The sequence below is a fragment of the Alosa alosa genome, chromosome 21, assembly GCF_017589495.1.
Source record: "Alosa alosa isolate M-15738 ecotype Scorff River chromosome 21, AALO_Geno_1.1, whole genome shotgun sequence".
NCBI lineage: Eukaryota > Metazoa > Chordata > Actinopteri > Clupeiformes > Clupeidae > Alosa > Alosa alosa.
Window position 1 is genome coordinate 2,065,449 of NC_063209.1, and position 27,406 is coordinate 2,092,854.

General features: G+C 39.5%; 1 protein-coding gene across 1 annotated transcript; it reads right to left on the reverse strand.

The window, feature by feature from the left end:
* Positions 1 to 8,729: 8,729 nt before the first annotated feature.
* Positions 8,730 to 19,408, reverse strand: hspa9 (heat shock protein 9). The gene is made up of 18 exons (XM_048230699.1): positions 19,275 to 19,408; positions 19,032 to 19,170; positions 18,059 to 18,117; positions 17,871 to 17,958; positions 16,087 to 16,268; positions 15,648 to 15,772; positions 15,486 to 15,559; positions 15,171 to 15,277; positions 14,857 to 15,019; positions 14,255 to 14,347; positions 13,429 to 13,638; positions 11,521 to 11,748; positions 11,287 to 11,391; positions 11,083 to 11,200; positions 10,882 to 10,976; positions 10,688 to 10,780; positions 10,376 to 10,516; positions 8,730 to 9,749 (listed from the first exon to the last, which is right to left on the reverse strand). The coding sequence occupies exons 2-18, from the start codon at positions 19,113 to 19,115 to the stop codon at positions 9,675 to 9,677; spliced, it is 2,040 nt and encodes a 679-aa protein (XP_048086656.1). The 5' UTR covers positions 19,116 to 19,170; positions 19,275 to 19,408; the 3' UTR covers positions 8,730 to 9,674.
* Between the last annotated feature and the right edge of the window lie 7,998 nt (positions 19,409 to 27,406).

Below are 27,406 nucleotides of genomic sequence, written 5' to 3' on the forward strand. Positions count from 1 at the left end.
GAGATATACGTGACTTTCTGCTTATCCTGTTTGAAAATGGGTTGTATTGGTGACGTTTTCACAAGCGAGGGCATGTCGAGGTGTAATCCGGAGAGGCTAGTAGGTCTCAGGGATATGAGGCTTGTAGACCTGGGCAACTATCACCAGGTGGCCCCCAAATTACCCTAGCCTGGCCTGGCTCGATGGTCTGAAGGGGGCTATTGAGAGCAATCTGACAACCAGAGACAACCAGGAGGTGGACATTTTGCAGACTTTTTGCCCCTCAACAACCCCCTACCCCCGGACAATTGCACCACCCTATCCCACCCATAGTGTTCTATTTATATTTATAAATGTACATACTGTAATTACATTTATACATAGCCATATTCTACTGCTCTTTGTATTATTCGTCCTGCACATCCTTGAGGTGTCCATTACCATGGCAACCTTGACAGGGACAACAAGGAGGTGGACATTTTGAGGACATTTTACCCCTCAACAGTCCCTTCCCCCCAGACAATTGCACTGCCCTATCCCACCCACAGTGTTTTTATTTATATTTATAAATACTGTAATTACACGTATACACGGCTATATTTTGGGCTCTGTACACTAGCTTACTTGAAGTCGGCACACCAGTTTCCTCGTTGACATCCCTCGTTGTCATCCTTGGTGGAAGCTAAAATCACTTTTATAACGACAAAGAGGCACACAGCAGTTCTCCTTAGATCCTAGCCTCGTAAACCATACAAAGACATTAAGACTCGCTACACAGTACATTGTGTTTCTAATGTTTTGGTATAGCTAAAGCACTCATAGCCATGTCAACGAACAGGAAACTGGTTTGCCGACTTCAAGTAAGCAAGTGCACAGTTTAGCCCATAATTTAATGGATATTGAAAGAAAGATAATTTAATGGATGTTGATAAGCTGATAGTTTAATGGATGGATGAATGGTTTGAAGAAGATGGGTGGAGACAAGGTAAAAATGTTGCTATGATGGTTGCTAGGTTGTTGCTAGGGTAATTGAGATGGTTGCTAAAGTGTTGCTAAGGCATATGGTGGTTGCTATTCCAAATAAAGTGGTTACTATGGTTGGTAGAGTAATCATCTTGGTTGCTATGGTGGTTGACATGGTTTAATGGATGTTGATAGACAGATAGTTTAATGAATGTTGATAGATAGTTTAATGGATGTGTATAGACAGATAGTTTAATGGATGAATGAATGGTTGGAAGTAGTAAGTAAGTAAGTAAGTAACTTTTATTTATATAACACATTTATCTATGCACAGAGTGCAACCCAAATAAATAAATTTAGAAAAAAAGTATTTTTACTAGTAGTAACGCATTCATCTATGCACAGAGTGCAACCCAAATAAATAAATAAGAAGAAATTTAGAAAAAAAGAAAATTCCATGTTAACTTAGTCTAATTAGACCGATGGATAGAACGTTGAAAGGAAAGTGGTTTGTGTTAATAGGGTAATTGTGATTGTTGCTAGGGTGTTGCTAGGGTACATATGGTGGTTGCTATGCTATATAAAGCATTTGCTATGCTGATTGTTATGGTAATCATGTTGAATAGTTTGAAGTGGATAGATAGATTGAAGTGGATGGAGTTAAATAGTTTGAAGTGGATGAATGAGAGACAGTTGGATGGAAGGTGCCTTGTATTCTTGTATAATGGAGAGAGTCTAGGCTTACAACGTTTTTATGTTAAATGGTTGAAGCTGAATTAAACAGAGAAAGTTTGGTTAGAATAATAATAATAAGTATAAGAAGCCTAGAAAGAATAGTACAGTGCATTTCCATGCGCTGTATGGTAGAATGACTTCACTGTTTGTTATCAGTATGTTTTTGTTTTGTTCTTACAATGACATGTTTGTCCTGAAATAGTCCTCCTTGAAAATGTTTTTCTTCTACACCTGTAGGCCCTAATTAATGTCAAAACAACTAAAACTCAGAAGTCCTTAGATCGCCATAATGAGCAAAATAGCCTCATACCCAAACAGATAATTAACAAAACCCGCACAAGAACACAGCAACACATTTCACATCATAACCTCCTTTCTGTGGTGTCATGTTATGGAACATGTCATACCCTTGGGCAAAAAACATTTTACGTACATGATACCATGAGGAGGCACCACAGTATTTAAAAAGGTCATTAACTGTGTGAAATCAGGCTGTCATAATTGAAGGTGATTAATTAACCCAGGGGATGAGGATTTGAGGGAGGGCTGTATGTCCAAACAGAAAAACAAGGCCCATTGGAGTAGTCCTCAATGATGCCCACAGAGACTTATTTAAATGGTGAGTATCAGTGTTTCAGTCCCTCAGGGGAAGAGCGTTTAGCCAACAACATTGGACATGAATCTATAGTGGTTATTACAGAAGTCACTAATGAGCTGTTCACTTTTAGTCTAGTTTAGACTCTAGCGTGCTCTAATAATAATAATATATGATATGTGCCTGTGTCTGTTAAACTGTCACCACATTTCAATCATCTTTCAACACACATACAGTTACGTTTGCATGGAGTAGCCTACCTGTCATACCTAATAGAATATTTTCTTCATGATTATTCAAGTATTCCAAGGTAATCCATGATAAATCTCAAAAATATGATCTTACAGTGAGAATATGGCTACGGAAGATCAGTGCCATGGTTCAGATCAAAAACATATCCAAAAAAACTATAACACTATAAAAAGAGGAAAAGGCTTAATACGTTTGCCATGTATAAGCCATGCTTAGGATAGTATAGCCTAATCAATCTTTCCATTATTGACTAGATGTGTTAGTCAAATTTATCATGGGACTAGCTTCAGACTTTAATTCAGGGTACTGATCTTAAACAAAGGCATATTTAGCCTTCACTTCAGATTACAGGGGTGACCAAGGCATCATGTGAAAGTGTGTGTTGCTCTCTTTTAATAGGTGCTATCAGTTTGTCTCTGGCATGAATGGTTGTGAGAATATCAATGTAGTTTAGCACCAGTGATATGAAATGAATAGCCAACGGCATGTGGGTAGTTTAACAATCAGGGTAAGTGCTTTGTTTCACAAGGCCTAGGAATTAATCTATTTGTTTAAAGTTTGCATTTTGTTTAATCTACATCCATTGAAGGATAAAAATGTTTATGGCATCTGGTCATTGACAGTTCTTAGATATGTATATGTCCAATGTGTGTTGGAGTGGACATCTGAAAGAAACATATTTTTGCCATCTAAGTGAAAGGTTAGATATTTTCATAATATAATATAATATAATAATATTTCTCATTATTGTTCCTTGGGTTAACATCATTTAAGTAAGACTGATGAAGGAAAATAACTGTTGCAGTGCAGTGGCGTCATGCCCATTGAAATAAAGGGGGCACGTGCCCCCTCGGATTTTTCCTCCCTGATATTTTTTTTTAATTTGATCATAACTTTGTTCCTATTATGCTCCATAATAAGCCAGAGTCTATAACGACTCAAATGCATTCTTCTGGATGTGTAATAAACTGTACCAAAACAGCTGAAGACCGGTCAACATTAGCCCTTTTCCTAAAATTGGTGTCTGTGTATGTTCCCGTAACAACTCAACGCGCATTGAGCTCGCAATGTTTTGCTTGTGTTGAACGGTTACAGTTAACGCTACAGTTTGAACAGTTGAACTGTTACAGTTGCAGTTTAAACAGATGCTACAGTCAATGGTGTTGAAGTGGTAAGTAGTCTAGCTAAGCAATAAAAAGTAGTGGAATTATTTGTGGTTGACCAGGAAATTTGGACTTGGCGATCAAATAGTTATAGAACTATGGATTTGATGTTGGCCGAGAATTAAGAGCATTACTTTAACGTTAGCCTACATGGTGTCAGTGTAACGTAGCCTAGGCTTACACATATTACAAATATTTGGCACAGTCTCCTGTTTCAATTGTTTCTAGTATCATAGAAACGAGGGTGTTAAATTTGCAGTGACTACAAAATCCAACCTAATAACATTAGGCCTACCAAGGCATTGCGTTGGATGTTTCTCAATCTCCACTTGTTCTCTTCACGTAGCCTATGTGGCAGCTAATCCATGTAGTGAAAAGGGATACCCTTTTAAAAGGAGGCCTAAAGTTGTTTTATATAAATAGGATCGCTATGACCGTGATGTAGAGGGCAAGAAAGTATAATAGTCTCCCTCATGCGCTCATAACTTAGGTTATCAGGTCTCTTGCTCATGATTTGCAGGTAGCAACTTACAAATGAGGTAGGATAGCCTATTGCTTGCCATAATGGTAATGAAAAATATATTACTAGTAAAATATTCAAATATTTAGTGTTACTCTTACTCAGCACTGAAACCTGTCAAACTTTGTTCAAAGTCCTTCATCACATGAATTAAGATTAAACTAATTTAATTTCTGAGCGCCACAAAGTCAGACCTCAGCAACTTTTTTAATGTAAGATTGTTCTTAGGTCACATATCAATCAAATCATAACAACTGCAATGGTACTGTTTTTAAAATCATGTGTAGTATGCCTAAGTGTAATGTTTGTGTCTAAACATGCTTTAATGAGCTTACACTTTAATGAGCTGAATTTGTGTTTACAGTTCTTTCACCAACCTATGTGTTTTACATTAACTTACAAAATAGATACTTTAGCTTAGTCCTCAGATAGATGAGGTTGCTGTTTGCTCTGTTAAGGTATTTCTGTCCCTTCCAAACTGCATTGAAATGGTATGTTTAGCAGCCAGAACATGACCCCCAAAAAAAAAAAAAAAAAAAAGCCTGATTGTGCCCCCTCTGAATTTTGGCTTGCATGACGCCCCTGTTGCAGTGCTATATCGATTGAGCTGTAAGGATACCAAACAACCTGTTGACTGATGCGAGAGTCTCATTTCTAGACCATACAGAACATCTGTTGGCAGCCATTGCCTATGGTTGTTCAACACACCATTAGATGTACATAATTTATCATGCCATTTTTATTTCTTTTATTATCTAAAATATCCTGTTGAACGAAGAGTTAATCCTCCTGTTGTATTCCCAGTCAAATTTGACCAATGCACTTTTTTTGTTACTTTAATTTGACTGTAATGAGGCTCCATGACTTTGTTCTGCAGGGCATCTGAACACACATTTTATTCAGTTTTATTCAATTTTTGTATACCTGTGGTGACTGGTCATACGAAATGAATGGGTGAGACCACAGTATGTGTATAAAACCAGGCACATACCTACTGATCAGATGGACAGCATGTGTGTGTGTGTACATTGACACACTCACAAACACCCCCCCCCTCCTGCTTCTATGACAGCCCACATGGGGACCTCTCCCCAGTAGAATCTTTCCCCCTCAGAAATGTCACCGTTCTCTTTTTTTAATGTGCTATTTTATCATCAATAACTATTTTATCATCAATATCAAGTTGTTTAATCAAAAACATTATAACCAAGTGATATTTTCAGGCATGCCACACATTTGTAAGGATTGGAAAGGGCAGTCTTCAATGTTGCTGACATGTAAGTGTGCAAAGCATACTCATTATGCATTGTCTATCAACGGCCAAATGAATCACAGAAAATTTCATTGAGATTGACATGCATTGCTTAAAAGAGAAAAATGCTTTGTCCTGCAGCACCATCTGGTGACAATTAAGAAGAGGTGTTATGTGTGGCAATACAATGGTGGGGTTCAAATTTCATTGACATGGGAAATGCATTTGGCAGCAATTTGACAGTTAAACAGTTTAATACCACAAATTTGTGTCCGCTAAGTCATCTCACACGAACATATTTCATTTGTCTTTATGCCCATTAAAGCCTATTTTACATGGTTCCCACGGATCATGGAATTTCTGGAATATCATGGAATTCTGGAAAGTCTATTCCAGACATGGAAAGTCAGGGAATTTTATCATTTTTGGGGCAAAGTCATGGAATATCAGGGAATTTTGTTGTAACAGTTTAAAATGTACTTGCCAAAATACATGAATATAAATATGTCCATGCTGAACTGGTGTATATCTGGTCATTAGCTTTACTGCTTCCTTGAGTATAACTTTGTTTATTCAATGCCCATTTATTCATTCCCCGCTCTGAAAAAAGTAGCACTATTAATACTAGCCTATGTAGGCTTAACCGGAAAACAATTATCAGCGCTTTGAAATGTTTCGTTGCGTGTGCAGAGGGGGTTCTTTTAGATGGGTGTGCATGGGCCTACCATAGCATTCATTCCTGCAGGCACCCCTGCCTAATAACACTGGAATGAAGAAATTTGAATGTTTTTTTTTAAACAATATATAATTAAACTTGCATGGGCTTGCTTTGCCAATACATATTATAAAGAAATTCTGTTTTATAACTATACACATACTGACATGTACATTTTTACAAATAAGAAAAAGCAAGTGTAGTTCCCGGGATCTTCATGTCAAAGACGTCACTGACGCCAGTTATTTGTGTGCAAATTAATAATTATAAATGGATTTAGGTTTCGAATCTTCAAGATTTAAAGACGATCTGTTTAGAAGAATGGGCCAAAATCACCTGAATACTGTGACTGATTAGTTTCTTCATACAGGATAATGTCTAGAAGCTGTCACTACAAACAAAGACTTTTCCACAAAATATTTAAAAATTTCAATTGGTGCTTTCAATACCTTTTTCCTGTCTCATTACACTTTATTAGACATACATGTATTTACAGACCTTAATGTTTGGATTTCTTTATATGTGTGGATTTCCTGAGTTAATACTAATGTATGAACATTTTATGTGAATAGTCTCATTGGAAATATACTTATTTAAAAAAATGTTCAATGCGTTCAATACTTATTTCCCCTACTGACATTAACTGCCACAATCAGGTGACACATGTTGACCGCAGTTAAACCATCAGCTCAAGAGACCTTGAGAGGCTCCGTTTGGCAATGGAACATGTTCAACCATCTGGTTGTGGCATGCAAAGGGAACAACTTCAAACCAGCTTTAAATCTTTCCACCACCCTGTGTTAACTATCGAGAAGCTTCATTGTCAGACAGCTCATCTATGGAACATGAGCTCAAGATCATTGTGGTAGGAGGCAGTGGTGTTAAGAATAGAGAGAGCAAGCACGCCAGAGGGAGGGGACGTCATGGGGCTGTGCACCAGCAAGTCTACGGTGTCACTGGCTCCGAGTGCTCATGCTCTGAGCCATATGGAGGAACAGGACAGCGAGGCTGGGACGAACTGGGACGAACGACTCTCCATGGTCCAGAGCACCAAAGTCGTCAAAGCGAGCAATGAGACCAGTGGACTCCGCAGTGGTGGCCCCAACCCACCGGCCAAGGGCTATCTGGAACTGGGCAGCAAAAGTGAAGCTGAGCCTCAGACGTCCAGGGAGGCAGAGGAGGAAGAGGACACAGATGGTGATGGGGACCTGGAAGAACTGCTGAACTTCTCTGACAGTGAAGGGAGCCTGAGAAGTGAGTTCCTGGAGTGAAAATGCACAACTGTGTCTGGGAGAAGTCTTACAGTGGTGCCATACAAAGAGGAGTTGGCCCATGTGAAAATACTCGAAATGTACACATGGACTGTAATTGTTTCTAAAAACAAATTTCATTTCTAACACCTGTGAATGGGTCGTGCTTTGTATACAAGATGCAACCTAGTACCCAGTGCTAAACATTTCAAGCAAATTTGAGACTTGCTTTTCTATGTTTTACTTTATATTAAAGGTCATAATTTAAGATGTTCACTCTCACAAAGGCTGCTTTAACTTTATAAAATTAGATAACATGATGTTTCTGATTTTTATTTACAACTGTAAACTTAGAAAAAAGTCAATAAACACCTCAATGATTTGTTCCATCCTTTAAAGGAAGACGCCTTAGTAAATTCTTTGATGTTGTTGATGGAAACACTAATAGCAAGGTTGAAAGGCAAGATGCAAAAGCTGTGCCTCGTTTTAGTCAATAAGGCAACCCCCATATTTACTATCATGAAACTCTAGCACCTGCTGTTTCAACAGGAGTCAAAGAATCTATTCTCTTTTTAGTGATGTCATGCTTAGTTGCTGTTGACATCACTGACAGATGATGCCCACTTGGAAAGACCAAAAGAGCTCACTCCTTCCTGTGATGTCACAGAACATGAAAAGCCCATGACAACCAAGGCAAAACTGCAGTACATCACAGTTCATCCTCTTTCTACAAAGGACTTGAAAATGTGTGCTGTGCAAAGCTGCATTATCAGCTTGATGCATATCATACATGGACTTTGACACTGCCCTTTTACTACTCAGCACACTAAGATGTGTTCATCTAAAGGTTGATCATTCCCATTTTATTGGTTAGAAATTAAAAGAAATGTAACAATTAGCATCTACCTCATTGGCATCTACTTTTAACACATTGGGTACTCCTTTATTCTTATTTTTCAACAGTGTTCCGTGAAAGTCTGTTGGACTAGCTTGCATGCTGGCAAAAACATGTTAAGGGGTATCCAGTGTGTATGCCTGACGAAAAAGGTCATATTTCCTAGCACACAAACGTCACATATCACAATGCCAGGCGTTCTAGGCACAATGGAAATGACAGATGTAACTCCCACATTACAAGTCAGTGTGCCGTCAAAATAAGTTTTAAGCAGTTATTTCAAAGGGAAAAAGCTAGTGTTGCTTTAAATGAGTTTAAGTTTCTTGATTAAACTTCACAAATTAAAAAGAAAGCCAATAGCCAACTATTAAATATAGTTTATGATGTAAAGCATTTCAAGACAAGAAAAACACATTTAAATGTTTTATTACAAAAGATTGCTGTGGAATCACCAATCACCTCTTAACCCTTCTGTATATTACTTAACTCCATCATATAACATTAAACAACCTCACTTCATACATAATTCCATAGCCTGCATGTCAGTGAGGCCTTAACAATCTCAAAGGCCGCTTGGGGCTTGAAGCATTTTCACAATAACCATGACCTAAAGAGCTGAAAATGTTAAGCATCAGTATTTTCTGAAAGTCCAATCTTGCAGATCCAGGTAAAGCGTCGTTGTGCACATCGAAATTATTTATGGCCTGGTGTTGGAAAAAAGACCTGATGTTCTACATTTATGATGCATCTCACAGTATGTTAACTTGACAAGGAGAAGAGTTTCAGGCTTCAGTAATCAATGGAATAATGTGCAACAAAATGGATGGGGTGCAGCCAAGCCATTTCACTCAAAAGTTCACACTCCACATTTGATCCCCTTTGAGGAACGCATTTGGGCATTACTAATTCATACACCGCTGATGTGAAAAAGGAACAAGACATTCTACCTCCTCCATGTGCATGCACATATTGAGAGCTTGCTAGGGATGAGAATTAATCTAAAACATTGTGAGAGGGTCATCAACCCCTGAGACCATTTATAGCCATGAGGACAACTGAAACAAAGTGAATAATCAGATGAACATTGAACTACTATAGATATCTACACATGTTCACAGACTCCTGCCAATGAGGTTGAGAAAAAAAACAAAAAAAAAAAAAAAATTTCAGCTATTGAATTACAAAGAGATTTAGATAAGAGAAATATTTAACAGACTGATAATATATGGTAAATTGTACTGCAAAAACACAGTAGGTGAGAATGACTTGAATGCAATGAGTGCTCGGGATAGTGTCCTCCATGATCCCAAGCCTTTCAGTTCTTTAGTCTGAGACACAATACATGTGCAAAGGCTCTACTGCTGTCCCTCCTTCTTCTCCTCACCACCACCAGTGCTGGAGCCGCCGCTGCCCTCTCTTTCTGACGCCATCTGAGGGAGACAACAGGACAGGACAGGGGTCAGCACAAATATTACAAATCTACATAATTACAATCTAGATAGATATTACAAATCTACAAATTGATACCATCTGACTGGCACCCCTTAACTTCCATTTCTGAAGGAGCACTGAAGGGCTTCGGTCTAAACCTACCCCACAGTTATGCAAAACAAACCTGTTAGCATAATAACTGGAGTGACATAGGTGGCATTGTCCAGCTATGAGCTTTTCCTACATATACTGGGTGCTCCATTCTGGACCACAGAGCTATATATTGCATGAGTAGCTAGTACGAACAAGTGTGTTTATTTGTTCTTCACGTGAGCACATCTAAATGAATATGTAGAATGACATCAACAAAGGTATGTCTTCTAAAAGGTTTTAAATGGGTAAAAGCTAACTACTTGAAAGATCTAACTTCTACAAAAGGGAACAAACTACCATATGCATAGTAACAACCCTGGCCATACAGTGGGAATCCGTATTTTATTCACTACCAACTGTTAAAGACCAAGGAGGGTTTTTTCCCTTGGTGCTCTTACAATGTTAATGAAATGTTGACTAATTGTTTTTCTGGTGTAGATTTGGAAAAGTCTGTTAAATAACTTAACCATACCTTCTTGTAAGCCATTTCAAACAACTTGAGTGATGCCTGCTGGAGGTTAGTGGCAGCCTGTTTGATGTTTTCTCCCGTCTCTGTGTCCTTCCGTGACAAGAGGTCTCTGACTTTTTCAATCTCCTCCTTTAGCTTTTTGCACTAGAAGAAAATAAAGCAAAAGGTGTGACAGATTTGTAAGATATCCTCCGGTAACAAGTTCATTTTGACAAAAGTTTTCATTCTTATCCAACTGAAAATATACAGACTTCTGTAAGTAACCATCTAAAGGAGTCTATATCTTATTCATCTAACAGCAGCTTCAAAGCCTACCTCATCAGCTGGAAGCTGGTCTTTGAATTCCTCCATCTTTGACTCTGTATCATGGACAATGCCCTCAGCCATGTTCACAGCTTCAACACGATCCTGTGAAGCACAGCCATTAGTACAGCAAAAACAGCAATACCAAGAGCAAACATCATCCTCCAACACGGTCACTGATGGTTTCTACAAAATGCACACATTACCTTCCTTCTCCTGTCCTCCTCTGCGTATCTCTCTGCATTTTTGATCATGTTCTCAATGTCATCTTTGCTCAACCCACCAGAGGACTGGATCACAACTGGAGGTACAGAAAGTAAAGGGAATCATGCACACAGGCTTGGCATTCACACAAGTGAGGACTGTCTATCACGCAAACAGAGGTTCTGTCCAGCCTTTTAACTTACTTTGCTGCTCACGGCCAGTGCCTTTGTCTTTTGCGGAGACGTGGACGATACCGTTGGCATCAATGTCGAATGTGACCTCAATTTGGGGCACTCCTCGTGGAGCCGGGGGAATTCCCACCTGAAGACAAGAGTACCTTGTTCAATAAATCCCCTCACCTATGCACAGGGGGGCAAATAAAATTAATCTTAATGTCACCGTCTTACCAAGGTGAACTGGCCCAGGATCTTGTTGTCTGCAGCCATCTCACGCTCACCCTGGCAAACTTTAATCTCCACCTGTGTCTGTCCATCAGCAGCCGTAGAAAACACCTGGGGGGGTTGTGAGTGAATACATGTTTTATGGTGTTATGAAACTGCAACTTTGTCTTCTGTCAATATACATCATTGACTTTGTAATTCAAAGTTCTCAAACATAGAATCTCAGGTTCAGGTCCCTACCTGACTTTTTTTAGTGGGAATGGTGGTGTTACGGTTGATCAGCTTTGTGAAAACGCCACCAAGTGTCTCAATGCCAAGTGAGAGGGGCGTAACGTCCAGTAGCAGCACATCCGTGACATCTCCAGCCAGGACACCACCTTGGATGGCTGCCCCAATAGCCACCGCCTCATCAGGGTTGACCGACTTGCTTGGTGCACGGCCAAAGACATCCTGGACAGTCTGCTGGACCTGGGGAAGGAAAAAGGCTTAGAATAAGCTTCAGCAGTGTAGAAAGAGACTAGATGAAACCACAGCATCAAAGCATTGTTGTGTGAAACTATGCATACATTTGTGGGAAAGCAAAAGAGCAACAAAGCCTCTGACACAGCCAAAGCAAATGGCCAACACAATCTTAAGTCATTTAACCTTAAGGCTATTTTTCGGGGCATTTTCACTGCCTTAGTTATAAGGATTTATCCTGGTCATTGTAAGTGCCTTTCACACATGCTATATATTGTTTTGTTTTTTTCAGGGGAGCCTAGGCTACCTAACCTGACTCTCGCCAGATGAATTTCGTTCCGCCTAGCTCCACTCACATCCATCTGGGATCGCTTCCATTGAGAGTGATTTCGGCACCAGATTTTATGGTAGAGCCAATCAGGACGCAGGGCGGGAGTTTCATAGATGTGACGTAATCAAATCATATGCATGGATTTTTGATAAGGCCCAGCCTTCTGAAACACCTCTCCAATGGATCGATCCCAGATGGATGAGTGGAGCTAGGCTGAATGAAATTCATCTGACGAGAGTCAGATTATAGGCTACCTAGATCTGCCATCATTTGATGTATTAATACTTGCATTAATTTGATTTGGATTTTTAAATAATTCTTACATTTTGACATGTATCTAACCACAGCAAGCAGTCAGCAGGACATATGTGTGCGTAGTGCAGACCATCCTGAACCTGGCACTTTAACAACCATGGTGGTTCTGGGGCAAAACAATTTACAGAAATATGTGGCGTGTGCCTTAATAAATGTCTTTTTTATTTAGTAATGAAAAATGTGATCAATCACTTCTCCTTTCTCTCACTCTGACATTTCTGCGCTCCACACAAATGAACACAGAGCTTTATGTAGGCTGTAGCTATGATGCAATCATAGCATAAATGACAAACGCCTGTCTGTGAGTGCATTTGTGTGTTAACCGCATATCTGTCGAACTGTTTGTCCGATTGGCAGGTGTCTTGCTACGTGCACGAGTAAGTAGTGCCAAGTTTTATTTTTTTTTGGCCTTTTATGCTTTTAATTTACAGGACAGTGGAGAATGACAGGAAGCGAGTGGGAGAGAGAGTCGGGTGGGATCCGGAATGGACCACGGGGCGGGAATCGAACCCGGGTCGCCGGCGTACGGTGCAGGTGCCAAGGCCTGGGGCCAATGCAGTGCCAAGTTTGACGTTGTTTTAATAAGAAAAGCAAAATATCCATGCCTAAATTTTGTCACTACACTTTTATTATAGTTATCATAGGCTAATGTATAATATAATATTAAGTATTCTTTATTGAATACTTAGCTGGAATCCACCCCCCAATTATCCTATTTTTAAAGGTGCCATGTGTAATGTCTGCCAAAAAATCAATTCATACTCCACATTCCATAAAAGATGGGGGCAGTATACCTCCAGAAAGTGAGTTGGTCTACCATAGAGTAACAACCGAGAAACAGGGGTTGTTTGTCAATGTCAATCTGCGCTAGTGTCTGCATTTACCATTAAATCAGTGCCCCCCCCCCAACCTATATGTATTTCATAAACACTACACAGAATGTAAACTGCATATTCAAAAAAAAAAGCTAAGTAAACAATGAATCCTTAATTATTTAGAACTAACAACAAATTTGGCAACATCACCACAAATGCTGCACTCACCTTTGGCATACGGGTCATTCCACCGACCAGGAGCACCTCACCAATGTCACTCTTGGCCACTTCACCATCCTGCATGGCCTTCTGGCAGGGGGCGACTGTGCGGCGGATCAGATCAGCTACGATGCCCTCAAACTGAGATCGGGTGAGCTTCATGTTCAAATGCTTAGGGCCAGATGCATCCATGGTCAGGTAGGGCAGGTTGATATCAGTCTGAGAGAACAGATCACTGTGTTAGCATGTTTACATGTCTGGTGTCAAAGAGTTCCATTGAAACACATTCTGCAATCATTCCCATTTATTCAACTTTACATTTATTTGTTAGCATTTGTTGTGGCTTTGCTGAGAAACAAATAGTTCGCAACACACGTTGAACTTGAAGCAAACATGCTTTAGAACACAGCTGATCAACTGTCTGCTTTCACTTTTGAATGAAGTTCCATTGCAAGACGGGCCCGGACCACTCGCGGCGTGATATGAAAGGCGTAAATCAGAAGCACAAAACCCGTTGCCATTGACAGCAGTAATTATATGTTTGCGGCTGTTATTACATTCATTTATCTTACTGTAGAACTTTGGGAAATCCTATTCAAGTCAATGGAGCATTCTACTAGCATTGTGATCTAGCAAACTTTTTTCAGCTATGAGGTTAATACACAGGGGCGGGCTGTACATGGGATTACATTTCTTTTCTTCGCTTCACTTTCTGATCAAAGCATTGATCCGATTCTCATTAATAGGCTATTGGGCACTGCAGTTATTACACAGGTGCGGTCAATACAAGGTTTTGTCTTTTTTGACTAGCATAAGGATGGGAAGCTGTACTCACTTGCAAAGAGGATGACAGCTCACATTTGGCCTTCTCTGCAGCTTCCCTCACACGCTGCAGGGCCATGTTGTCCTTTGTTAGATCTACACCCGACTGGAAAAGAGAAACTTGGTTATAAAAACAATCCTGTTCACTACTGAACTGCATTAGTAGTGCTCTGTGTGTGCATAAAGATATATGCATATACATCATTAAAATGTGGTTGGCTTGATTAATTTCAAAAAAAGGGATAAAGTAAATTCAAACCATGTTGACAATTACTATATCACAATCTATTTCATCCTTTTTACACACTGCTGATGCAATAGTGTAAACACAACAAATCTAATTTTAACCATCCCGTTTAAGACAATATTCAGTTGTGTTGCAATCTCATCTATACATAGTCAGAGTTTAAGTATTTAGCAGGCACGTCTGCCCCACTTAACTCACAAAACATTAAGTAAAAAAAGTATGAAAAACAATGTGAAAATGGAGCGTCATATATATTAGATGAGAATTATGATGAGTGAAATGGCAGACACTTTAGTACTGGTAGTAATTAGTAATTGGTACAAAAAGAAATAAGAAAATGCTCATAATGTTTTATGAATTTTACCAACCTCTTTCTTGAACTCCTTGACAATGTACTTAAGAAGGTGCTGGTCAAAGTCCTCTCCCCCAAGGAATGTATCTCCATTAGTGGACTTCACCTCAAAAACACCCTTCTGAATTTCCAGGACTGAGATGTCAAATGTGCCACCTCCCAGGTCATAAACTGCAATGCTGCAGAGGGATTAATGAAAAGGCTTTATGCACCCATCCATCAAAATGATTAATCTCGAAAGACTAACTTTTTATAAACAATGAGCTTGTTAGCTTTTATACTGTGTTGATTGTGTCTCTTGTGCAACAGTCCCTGTGATTAAATACTTACATTTTGTCCTGAGTTTTATCCAGGCCATAGGCAAGGGCTGCAGCAGTAGGTTCATTGATGACACGCAGAACATTCAGGCCTGCAATTTGACCTGCGTCTTTTGTTGCCTGTAAAAAAGGAATTTATTACTAATTGTTGAATATACTACATAAAGGGTCCTATAGGATCTACCCCCCCCCACCCACACACAAATACCTTCTTACTCATTACGTCTAATTTGTGCCAACACCCATTAGTGGCAATTCTTACAGCTTTCCAATTATCATCAATATCTATTTAGATATATCATTAATCATTTAGAAGCATCACATTTACCTGTCTCTGGGAGTCATTGAAGTAGGCTGGGACTGTGATCACAGCATTTTTGACATTGTGTCCCAAGTAATTTTCTGAAACAAACCCAAAACAATGAATACAATGCCGGCATTTAACATGATAAAGCAGTAGTGAAATAAAAAAAAAAAAACATTAAGTCACCTGCTGTTTCCTTCATCTTCATGAGTACAAAAGCACCACCCTGGCTTGGGGAGTACAGTTTGCCATGAGCCTCCACCCAAGCATCACCGTTGGAGGCCCGTACAATCTTGTATGGGACATTTTTCCTATGGACATAAAAAGGCGTCTGCTGAAATGCTTATATCGAGGTATACTTAGAATTCACTCACTACAACCAGAAAGAAAACTATGTTGGAGACAAAATAGATTAACTTGTTTTATGCAACTTCAAGCTGCAAGGGTGTCTTACTGTTGATTTCAATGGAGAATGAAGCAGTTTATTTAAGAAATAACTGCTCTTTGGATTTTTTTTGTGTGTGCTGCCCTCAATCACATACTGACTCGCCCCTTAAGTAGGAACAAAATGTTGCATTTGGGTATTTAGATGCTCAAACACACATAAATTAAATGAAAAACTCACAGGTCCTTCTGTACTTCAGCATCATCAAAACGGCGCCCTATCAGACGTTTGGTAGCATACAAGGTATTGGTGGGGTTTGTGACCGCTTGCCGCTTGGCTGGCATGCCAACCAGTCTCTCTCCATCAGCTGTGAAAGCCACGACTGAGGGGGTGGTTCTGGCTCCCTCGGAGTTCTCCAGGACCTGTTACACATTCAAGAGGTTATGGGTCTCTAACAGAAGACTGCTGCATCCCAATACATTCCAGCTAACAGAGGCTGTTACTAGTCACATGATCTGAGCGGGCTGCCAAATATTGCAATTGCAATATGGACCAACGCAATTACCCAATCGCAAAAGCTACAAATAATCGTGCAGTTCATGGTCACATTTATGTCTTTTATATTTATGTCATCCTCCTTCCTTGACTGTGCCACTTCTGGTTGGTGGGTGTACGTGTGTAGGTTTTAAGTTACTGTCACTTTAAGATTGTCTTGGTAGTGTATAGGCCTAATTGAGTGCCTGTCACTTTGAGGGAAGCCTTGCAGTTTTAACACAGTTAAAAGGCTGCTGATATGTGTGAATGCAATTCATAATGTTTTTGACGTAGTTAGTTAAAATAAAGGTTTGTACTTCTCCTTGGGACAAGCAGTTTTAAGTCTTGGAAAACACTTTTCTATTTACATTGAGATTTTGCAAACATTCAGTGTCAGAGTCAATCAAATGAATAGAGCCCTGCACGAGTTACCCACCCGTAGTAGAAATTGACAAGCAGCTGTAACTAAGCTTAACTCGACATCCAACAGTATTCTAACGTTAGCTTAGCGATACGGCTTGATTGCATTGCTTAGTTTAGTCTCCCCAATGTACAATGTTGTGATAAGACCTTAGCAGAGTTAACTTGAATGCAGCAGTTTTGAACAAATTTGCGCAGTATGGTCACAACGTTAAGCGGATTTAATAGCAATTTAGCCAGCCGTCTTCTATGCAATGCTTCTATGTGGCAACAACAATCCTTCAACAATGGTTAATGTTTTGTTAAATATCCATGTAGAAGAGGGGCAGCGGGTTTGTTACAAGAGAGAAAGGCTGTGTGCGTAAAAAGCGCAGCTTAATGAAAGGATTTTATCTAATTTAAATAGTACAACATAGAACATTATTGTGTGGCAGCCGTTTTGATTTTGTGAAGGTCCGCCACAGATTAGTCAATGTATGAGAAACACTGTTCCCTGCCCTAAAATCATGTAATAATCTACTCAAAGTCATCCCAAAACCACAGTTCCAGATCTGTGAAATGTGATACCTTCGGTAAAGCTCCATGGGGATAATAAGGCCTCTAAGGACTAATGGATTACCTTTCCCATTCGTCCGAGTGGATGACTACAATAAACTTGACCACTAATAGCAATATACATTTTTGACCAAGAGGAGACTAACAGGCTAACCCCACCCTTTCACTACAGCCTCAGGTCACCTTTCATATGTAATATGTATTGTGTGCACTCTGTGTAGGCCTATACACTGTTCAATTTCTCCCCGTGACATCCTCCAGGTACAGACCATATTCACCTCACTTACAGTTTACGCAAAGAATTCTATTTAGTTTAATTAAATCGGGAGCTGAGATATCAGCTATAATATAAGATCACACCACATTTGGGTGTGAATACAAGACAAGGTTCACTGCCATTACAAACATATCTGGAGGTGAATTCAATAACATCAAAAAGCAAATTTCCAACCACACAAACATTAATTATGTAAAACATTAATTGCACTGATCATACAACACAATGATGATCTCACCTTTGCTTGTTTACCCTCCATTACCGCAACGCAAGAGTTGGTGGTACCCAGGTCAATGCCAATCACAGATCCTTTAATTGCCTCTGATCTGCACAGTAAAGAATACAAAAATAAAAATGCTGCTAAAATGTAGTAAAATGAATCAAGACAAGCTTCATCAAAATGTCAAAATAGACTTTCGAACTTACGCATAACCTCTTTTGGTCAAGACTCTCAGCGCATCTTGCCTCAATCCGTTGGAGCAAGCCTTAAAGAAAACAAGTTTAGCACATTAGTGTGTTTATGTAATGGGGTGGAGAGATTCCTTTTAGGGAGAAACGTGAATCGTGGAGTCAAAATCGCGAACTAGCTTTGATACTAGGGGAAATGTGTGTGATTTCGGGTTACGGAACACTGCTAGAGGGGGCTGGACGAGCGCAGTGTTCAGGGACACCTAACGAAGGTCACGAGCTGACATCTCTGTCGCACATGTGGGGAACGAATGAATGAACCAGTTGCAATACCGGAAAATGGCACCACTCAAGAGCACATACTGCTGTGATAAACATTAAAAATCACATACAAATGTTTGCACGGAATGACATTGTTACGGAACCAACAACGAATCAAGTCCCCGAACATTAGCGCCAGTCAGCTAAGGTAACACACATTTACATAGCGACTACGACCATCTGGTTAAATGCAACAGTAAAACAACACTTCGTTATTAAACGTATTTAAATAAAATGTACATCTAACCCAAACAACAAGGTACATTTACACGATAACGTTACAACACTGGCAACACACGTCCATGACTTTACCAACTATCGTTATTTTAGCTAAGCGTTAAGGCTTCGCTAATATCTTGTTACCAATATGAGTTAACCACAGATCATTATTACAGTTTGGAACAGGCTAACATAAAACAATACTGAAGTGATCCAACATAACCCTGTTGATGGGACACCCAAGCAACACATTTGAAATTACAGCAGCTAGCATAGCATGGCTAGCTAACTAGCTAGCTAAATTTTGCGAACATCATGTCCAACTAGCATGTCATCAGCTAACCTTAATCGTGGACAGCTTTATCCTTCCATGGCGTCACGTTATACGTCAATATTTTACGCAAACTCACAATGTCAACTCTACAAAAGTATTCTATATTTTAAGACATACCTTCTTAACCAAGGAGGATACACCTCTTGTCGTAGTCTGGGAGCGAGAGAGGTTTCTCGAAGCTGTTCTAGCAAAATTCAACATCTTGATTGAAACTGGTTGTAAATTAGAGCTTCAAAAATGGAGACCGGTAGCTAATCTGAAAAAGACAAATCAAGAAAGGGTTCTTAGAAACGTCCTCCACTTTTAACTTTGTTCCCAAATTAAAAATGTCAAGCAACATGAAGACCCCTGAAAGCTTACCTTGCTTCACAGCTTCAGCAACAGCCACTGTCAAATGGCAATCCCTGTGCTACTTCGATGTTACTGTGTTCTGGAATTATCTAACACATGTGAGTTGCACAGATGAGCTCCGGTTGCACCATGCATTGCGCAAAGGACCCTTACACGGTGGCAGTTGGAGTGCCTGAAAGAACATTTGAATTTCACATTTCATATCAGAGATGTACTGAGGGATTTTCCATTTTATGTAGAATTTTTAGGATCAATTAAATGTACATATTATTGTAATTGTTAATAACCTGTGGTTCTTTCACAAACAAAACGATTTGTGAACAGGCATTTACAGCCTCTGACGCAGAGGATTCTGAAGGTCAGGGTGAAAAAAAATATTGTGGATTACATCAGAACCACTTTGTAGGTGATAGATTTGAAGATGTTGGGTTTTAATAGTGTGTTTTAAAAATGTCATTGTGCTTAAAATTCAGGACAAAAGTTCCAGTTTTGTCCTGAATTTGCAAATACATTTGTAGTTGCTAACTGACTGTGCTAAGGTAGAATGGCATAGTTTTGTGTGTGTGTGTGACACGGTGAAATACCAGATTTTCTTTTAGGATTCTATCTAGTCAGTGTAGGCCCCGTTAATCATTATATGGATGCACAAAGCATACAAAGTGCAGTAAACTCGCTTTCTGAGCCTTGTCACACTCCATTCTGTTTAGTTCTTCATTGTAGGCCTATCATCAATTATATTTGGTTTGTGCCAAATCATTCAAGTTCAGCTGTTTTGTTGTCTACTTACTGTAGGTGAAAACCACAAAGGTGTATGGGAGCAGACCAACCTCATAACATTGAATGGGGTTGTTAGCTGCCATCTGTCACTTTTCTGGTGGACATGGCTTGTGGCTTGTCCATCTTCCTGGAATGTGGGGATTGGAGCTACACAATTATCTGTAAAAAGATAAAGTAGGCCTAATAATGTTGCACAGCAATGTTGTAATGTGGCCTACTGGTTAGGGCTTTGGGCTTGTAACCAAAGGGTTGCCGGTTGGATCCCCAACTAGTAGGAAAAATGTGGGCTGGGGAAGTGGTTGAGCACTGCTCTCCCATGCCCACATCCACGGCTGAAGTGCCTTTGAGCAAGGCACCTAACCCTGCCCCCACTGCTCCCCGAGCGCCAAGGCAGGCAAAGCAGCTCACTGCTCTCGGTTACTGTGTGGTTCACCTTACTTGTGGGTCACGGCCCCTCTACCATGGGTGCCTGTGCCATGGCCATTGCCCTGTCTTACTGCAGGGGTCCACCAGGGCACTAGATGTCCCTATCTCGTCTTGTGTGTCTTACAGGCTTCCTGATTGTTACACCTGGGCCCTGGTGTACCTTTATAGGCTAGCCTGTGGGAGTGTCCTGTCTCTTCCCCGCTCACTTCGCTAGTGAGAGCTGTCTGGGTGGGTTGACTGCAGCAGGCCCAAGTGATGGCTGAGGCATCTTCTGCTTTTGTTTTGTTACTTTTTTTTTGTAAATAAATGATTCTCTTATTAACGCTAACCCCTCGAGTTGTCTCCATATTTGCCATGGTCTTGAGCCAGATCGTGACAAAGAGCACTTGTTTATGGTGAATAAATTCAATTCAAATAACGATGTAGCAGCAGATTAATCAACATCTCTAGCACACAGTGGCGAACCGTGCGTTCAGTGGTTAGGGCTTCAATGATGACTATTTTTTGACAAAAATAATAATAGGGGGGCGTTACGGGGGAGATTTTTCTTTACATTTCAGCGTTAAAATGTGTGCAATTTCCCAGCATTTCATGGTGGGGGGAAAAGTTTTCTCTCTCTTACGCGAGTCTGTGTAGCATCTTCGTTACACAAACAATTAATGCTCCAATTGCTTATTATGACCGCTGCGCAGCGAAGCGGCGGTCATATAGGTTTAGTCAGATTTTTTTTTTAGTCGGACCATTTTTTTTTTGTATGTTGATCTCAAAGGGCCATGTCAACCCATTCCATAACCACTCATTTCATGTATAGCGCCACCTAGTTAAACACAAAAAAGTAAAAATGAGGTGTTGTAATCGCAGATATCTGTGACCTAACATAGTCAAAACTTCACGAAATTGGAAGTGTAGGATCATTATGGCACCCTCTGAATGCATGCCAAGTTTCGTGGAATTCCGTTCATGGGGGGGCCACACAATAAATTAATTTATGTTACTATACACCAACTGGCCTGTAGGTGGCCGGAGACAGTTTTCTGTGAATATCTCGAGAACCGTAGGGCCTAGGAGGTCCACCTTTTTTAAGTATGTTGATCTTAAGGGGGCATGTCAACCTATCCCATTACCACTTATTTCATGTATAGCACCACCTAGTTAAAAATTAAAAAGCAAAACATTAGGTGTTTTCATCACAATATCTCTGGCTGACATGGTCAAACCTGCACGAAATTGAAAGTGTAGGATCATTATGACACCCTCCGAATGCATGCCAAGTTTCGTGGACTTTCGTTCATGGGGGGCCTTACAATAAAATAATTTATGTGTACATTTAGTGACAGTACACCATCAAGGATTCCCGGGACACTGAAAGACCGGGGTACACGAAACTTGGTGGGCATGTAACCCCACATGGATAGCATGGAACCATCGCTTTTCGTTTTGATCTGTAGCCCCCCCGCTGGACTGGACCCCCCGAAAGGAGGGTAGGGCAGACACAGTTTTCTGTGAATATCTTGAGAACCGTAGGGCCTAGGATGACCAATTTGTTGCGTATGTTTGCCTCCAGGGGACATGTAAACCCATTCCATATGCACACACCCACCCACACAAACATAAACATAAACATGTACACGCACACATGCACACAATTCAAGAATTTCTCAGAATTATGAACAGGCAAGATGGGGGTGGGGTTGTATAAAATGTATATTACATGTGAAATCTATGAACTAATCATGTTTTGGTACTTGTTGTCTAGCAGATACCAGTGAGAATTGAGTGTGCATAATGCAATTCAGTGAGACAGTTAGAATCATATATGCCTTTCAGCGTGACTTATTTTTGTGGAAAACATGTGCTGGACTGGGCGGCGGTCATATTTTGTACCGCTCTGCGGTACATCTAGTTGGTTAACAGATCATCCTCAGCAGCAAAGTAGGCTGCTAGGCTATTTATTTACCACCCATATTCAAAAGTACATTATAAACTGCTGCCTGCTGCTGTCCAGTAAAGATGTGCAATTTAGTCCATGTCATGAAAGTGAACACCAAGTCTACTCAAGTATGGGTTCCAGACTACTTTGAAATATTTAGGCTATCGGTTGCCTAATTTATGTTCATGACTCGCACGCACATATAGCACTGCCACCGGTCTACAATGATGTGTCCAAACCATTTAGAAGTTTAATCTGACATCAGCAAACTTGCTTCAGACTCCTCCATGTGGCTCTCCTATTTAGCTGTAGCTTTAACGTTAACGTTACAGTGCAACTGTTCTGCCGCGCTGCTCTGATTACTCATGTGGAACTACAGTAGGCTAGCCTACAGTGTTTGCCAAACGTGGTAGGCCTACACTATGAGAAAATGTCTCAACAGAAAATTATAACAAAAAATGTCACAGCAAACCACCATGCTATTAAACATAAAAGTCACCAAATGTATTGCCGTATATCTATGTGTGTTGCCCTAATGCTGCTAGTTACTGATTGTTGGCTATTTTAGAATCTGATTTTAATTCAGTTTTATTGAAACAAAGTGAAGTACAGAGGTAAATTAACACAGTTACCTTCAAAAGTGAATAAACATAAGAATGCTCAATAGAAAATACAAAGAAAATATACAAGAATGAGACATTAAAACAAAATAATGATATAGAGAATAAAGAAATAAGCCAAAAAAAAAAACAAATACATAAAAAGGCTGTCTTTATTCCTCTTTAAAAAGGTTTCGGTAAATCTTTATCATTTTCTCACTTTTTTTTACAAATAATTAGTGCTAAAGTTTTCATGTATATATTGAGTTCACAAATAAAAGCTTCCAGATTTGGGGGCTTTTTAATACATCTGCATTTATGAATATGGAATTTCCCTAATAAAATAAACAAGTTTAAAATAAAATCGATATTAGGGTCAGAGTGCTTAAAGTACAAAATAACATTCTTATATGTTATTTCAATGTTTTTCTTCAATTTATTTAATCTCTCCAAACCAGTCCAAAACTTAACTGAGTGTGTGCAACTGAAAAACACATGAGACAAAGATTCAGGCTCTGTATTGCAAAAGGTGCATTTATCATCAATATCTAAAAATTTAGATAGAAGAACATTGGTAGAGTAAATATTATGAAGTATCCTAATATGTAGGCTACTTCTTTTATTTTATTATTTATGCAATATTTGTGAGGTAACAACCAGGCTGTTTGCCACCAGAAGTCTGAAAATATACTGTTCCAGTAGGCTTTCCCTCTAGGGGAGATTTTTCTCTTTTCACATAATGTATTGCGTATATGTTTGTTGTTGCATTCCGAACTGAAAATGTTAATACCGTTAATCATCAGAGGAGGGTTAAGTCTCAACGATTCTTGATAGCTGAGGTGACATTTCATCAAAAATGATAGCCCAACAGGAATAGCTTTGAATACAGAGTTATATTCTCTACTTGTAACTGGAAAAGATTTGGTATCAAGGAATCGTTCATAGCTCAGCAGTGTTCCATCAGTGTCAAAAAGATCATTAACATAAACAACACCTTTATCAATCCAATTTTGCTTAAATAAAGATTTATTACTCACTGTTATGTTTTCATTATTCCATATAATTGTTTTATGTGGTGAAAAGTTATGGGAGTAACATAACTTCCAAGCTAAGAGAGCTTGTTGATAAAATTAAGAGAGTTTTATCGGGAGTTTGGGGAGACTAAAGTTACAAGAGAGTAAGAAGTGAAGACCTCCTAACCTCATAAAAATATTATATGGAATAAAAAACCAAATTGATTGTAGAGCTTTGAGACATTCCTTTATCCATTTAACCTTAAATGTATTATTTAAGTCAATGAAATTTAACAATTCAAATCCTCCTTCTTTTCTGGGTCCTGACAGTACATCTTCCTTAAGTAAGTGTTTCTTATTTTTCCATGTGAAATTAACAAGCATTTTGTTGATTTCTTTAAGGTTTGAGTCCTGAACAAATAAGGCAGGATATACCAGTCTTGAAATACCTTCAGCCTTGGTTAACAGAATTCTTCCCTGAATAGATAGATCACGTTGAAGCCATATATTCATTATGTTTTGTGCCTTTTTCATTCTGGGGAGGAAGTTGATCTGTTGTCTTGTTACAATGTCTTTTGTCACATCAATACCCAAGTATTACAAGTGCTTTTCTCTTCTGCATCATGCAATGTTAAAATTTCACATTTACCTATGTTAAGATGTAAACCAGAAGCCTTGGAGAATTCATTAATCAATTCTATGGCTGGTCCAATTTGATATTTATCTTTTAGAAACAAAGCAGTGTCATCAGTTGTGTTATTTGTAATTCTCTTTGAAATATAGATAGACCTTTTATGTTATAGGGCTTGCCCGGCATATAGGGCTAGCCCGGCATCGGATGCATGGATTCCAGTTGCTGCTACTGGAAGAAACTGGAATCCATGCATTTCCACTGAATTATTTGTGGAATCTGATGCCTTATCATACCTGTTCATTCTTACTCCTTGCTCGACTTATCGTGACTAAATTCAAGATGGCTGCAAACGCTAAACCATTGAAAGATACTGTCTGTAGGCCTATAAATCGTCTTGTAAGTAAACTACCAGTGCTTTTTCAATGTTCTCAATGTCTCGATTTAAATGTCAGGGCCCTCGGAAGTCTACCAATGAAGTGTGGAGATACATTGAGCCTCGTAAATGGGTGTAAAACAGTGATTTATTTGCATGGCTAGCCCGATGCCGAAGCACCACTATTGAACAAGCTGTTGGTAGCATCGGCTAACTAAGCGTCAGATTTTGGAGTGCAGGGACAAGCCGAGATGGGCTATGAGACATCACGTTCACACTCGGTATCATGTTTCAATACACTTTAGGTCAATATCACACCGGAATTCTCCTTTAAGTTATTATTTAACTTCCAGTATCCTTTTATGTTTTTAGCAATGGTTTTGGAACCAGTCAACTGTATAGTCACCAGCTTATGATCAGATAATGGGGCATATGAGTGAGACACTTCAGAAACAAACTGCAGGCAAGATGTCGAGGTTAACCATAAATCTATTCTAGATTGATGCGTGCACCTGGCATTACACCAAGTAAATTCTTTACTATCAGGGTTAAAGAACCGCCATACCGCTAGAGATAGCTTTTCACTTAAATAAAGAGTGGGTTTGAATAGACGATTATGTGAAGTTCTCTCTGGGATCCTATCCATCAAATCATTGGGAGCATCATTAAAATCACCTACTATAACCTAGTATGCATTTTGGTATTTCCCATGTATATTCAGCAACATAGAATGGATCTGAGTGAACATGACTTTAGCCAGAGCAACATCGTCGTGGCCGTATACATTACATAATATGAAAAGAGAGTTATCGAGTTTAATTACAGATATTATCCATCTACCCTCTTGATTGATTGACTTGATTGTCTCTAAGAGGCCGTTTACACGACACCGCCGGGTGGATTTTCTCTTACCGCTTTCACACCTTTAACGACTCCGGCAAGAAAAAACCTTGCATGTACACACAGAGGTGTAACCCATAGGGCTAGTCCACACGTACGAAACCGATCTTTTTTTCCTCCGTCTTCCCTGAAACCGCATCAAGAATATTTGCGTCCAAACGGATCCATCTCAACACGACTCAACAAGTTACTTCATACCCCAGGCCTATAGGTGGCACTGTTTCTTTACAGAAATTGACCAAAGTTTGTGTGCTTTACAAACAGACAGAATAGGCTATGACAAAATGGCTAGTGCAAGGAAACCAGAATTGTTTGTGTGGACTGATGGTGAACTGTCAACTGTAAAACTAATAAACTTTATTTTTACGGGTTTGTGAAGGGTGTAGTCCGTCCTTTATTTGGCTAACGCAGGTAGGCCTACTAATCACCTTTACTTTCTTTGGTTGTAGGATAGTCCGTGATTCACATTAGTTTTGGCTATCACCGCAATTAGGCTACTAAACGCAAGGCTTACCCAAGTTCTAGGGTATTCTGTCGCCACATTTATAATATTGCTATAAAACCTTTAATTAGTAACAGTCAATACGTTTGCCTGCATCAAATCAAATTAGCATTTGCATTCAGTGTGCTACCAGCTTAACGTGAGTTCTAAGCGTCTTTGTATGCTTATATCTGATTTCACTCGACTGTGAATGCATGTATATATGTTGTAAGACATGTAAAATAAATGAATGACACTGGCACTACGCACAAATTAATGTAGCCTAAACTTACACTGCACTTTCCTAATAACTTAAGTTCTCTCGCATCACTGACAGTAGCTAGAATGCATTAAAAACACCCTGGGAAAAACAGTGTTCAGTCCACCAAGTCATAAGCTATACATTCAGCACCAGTTGTGATATTTATCTTACGGAGTGTAATCGTAGGTAATGTCATGTATGAAAACTAGTATTGTTAGGCAATACTATAGAGTGCAAGTCTAGGGCAGCTGAGGTGTGGCGATGACATCATCGATAAGCAAGCAGGATTTTTGGTTTAAGCTGTCTAAACGAATTCAAGCGACTACGGTTTCAGATTTCTCCACTCTGGGACCAGGTTTCAGAAAAGTGCGGTTTTGGGCAGTGCGTTTACAGGATTCGTTTGGACGCTCGGCCAAGACGAAGCAAAACCTCTGCGTTTAACCTAAAAAGCGTCTCCGTGTGGACGGGTGTAACCGGCTAAATGTGCTGTAGTGCATATGCCAGACCAGTCGATGCCGCCGCTGTGCAGAAGCTTCACGACAATTTCGCGTGAATCGCGTAGAAGAAAACATTGTTGAAACAGTTTGTTAAGCCAGAGAATGTCTAATAAGTGCGCTGGTTAAGCCGTCGCATGAAATAAGGAGACTACAGACAATTCGGTTTTCAATTCAACTGTTAAACTAATAAAGTTCATTTTCAAGGTATGTGACTGCTATGTGAAATTTCAAATACTTAGCCTATGCATT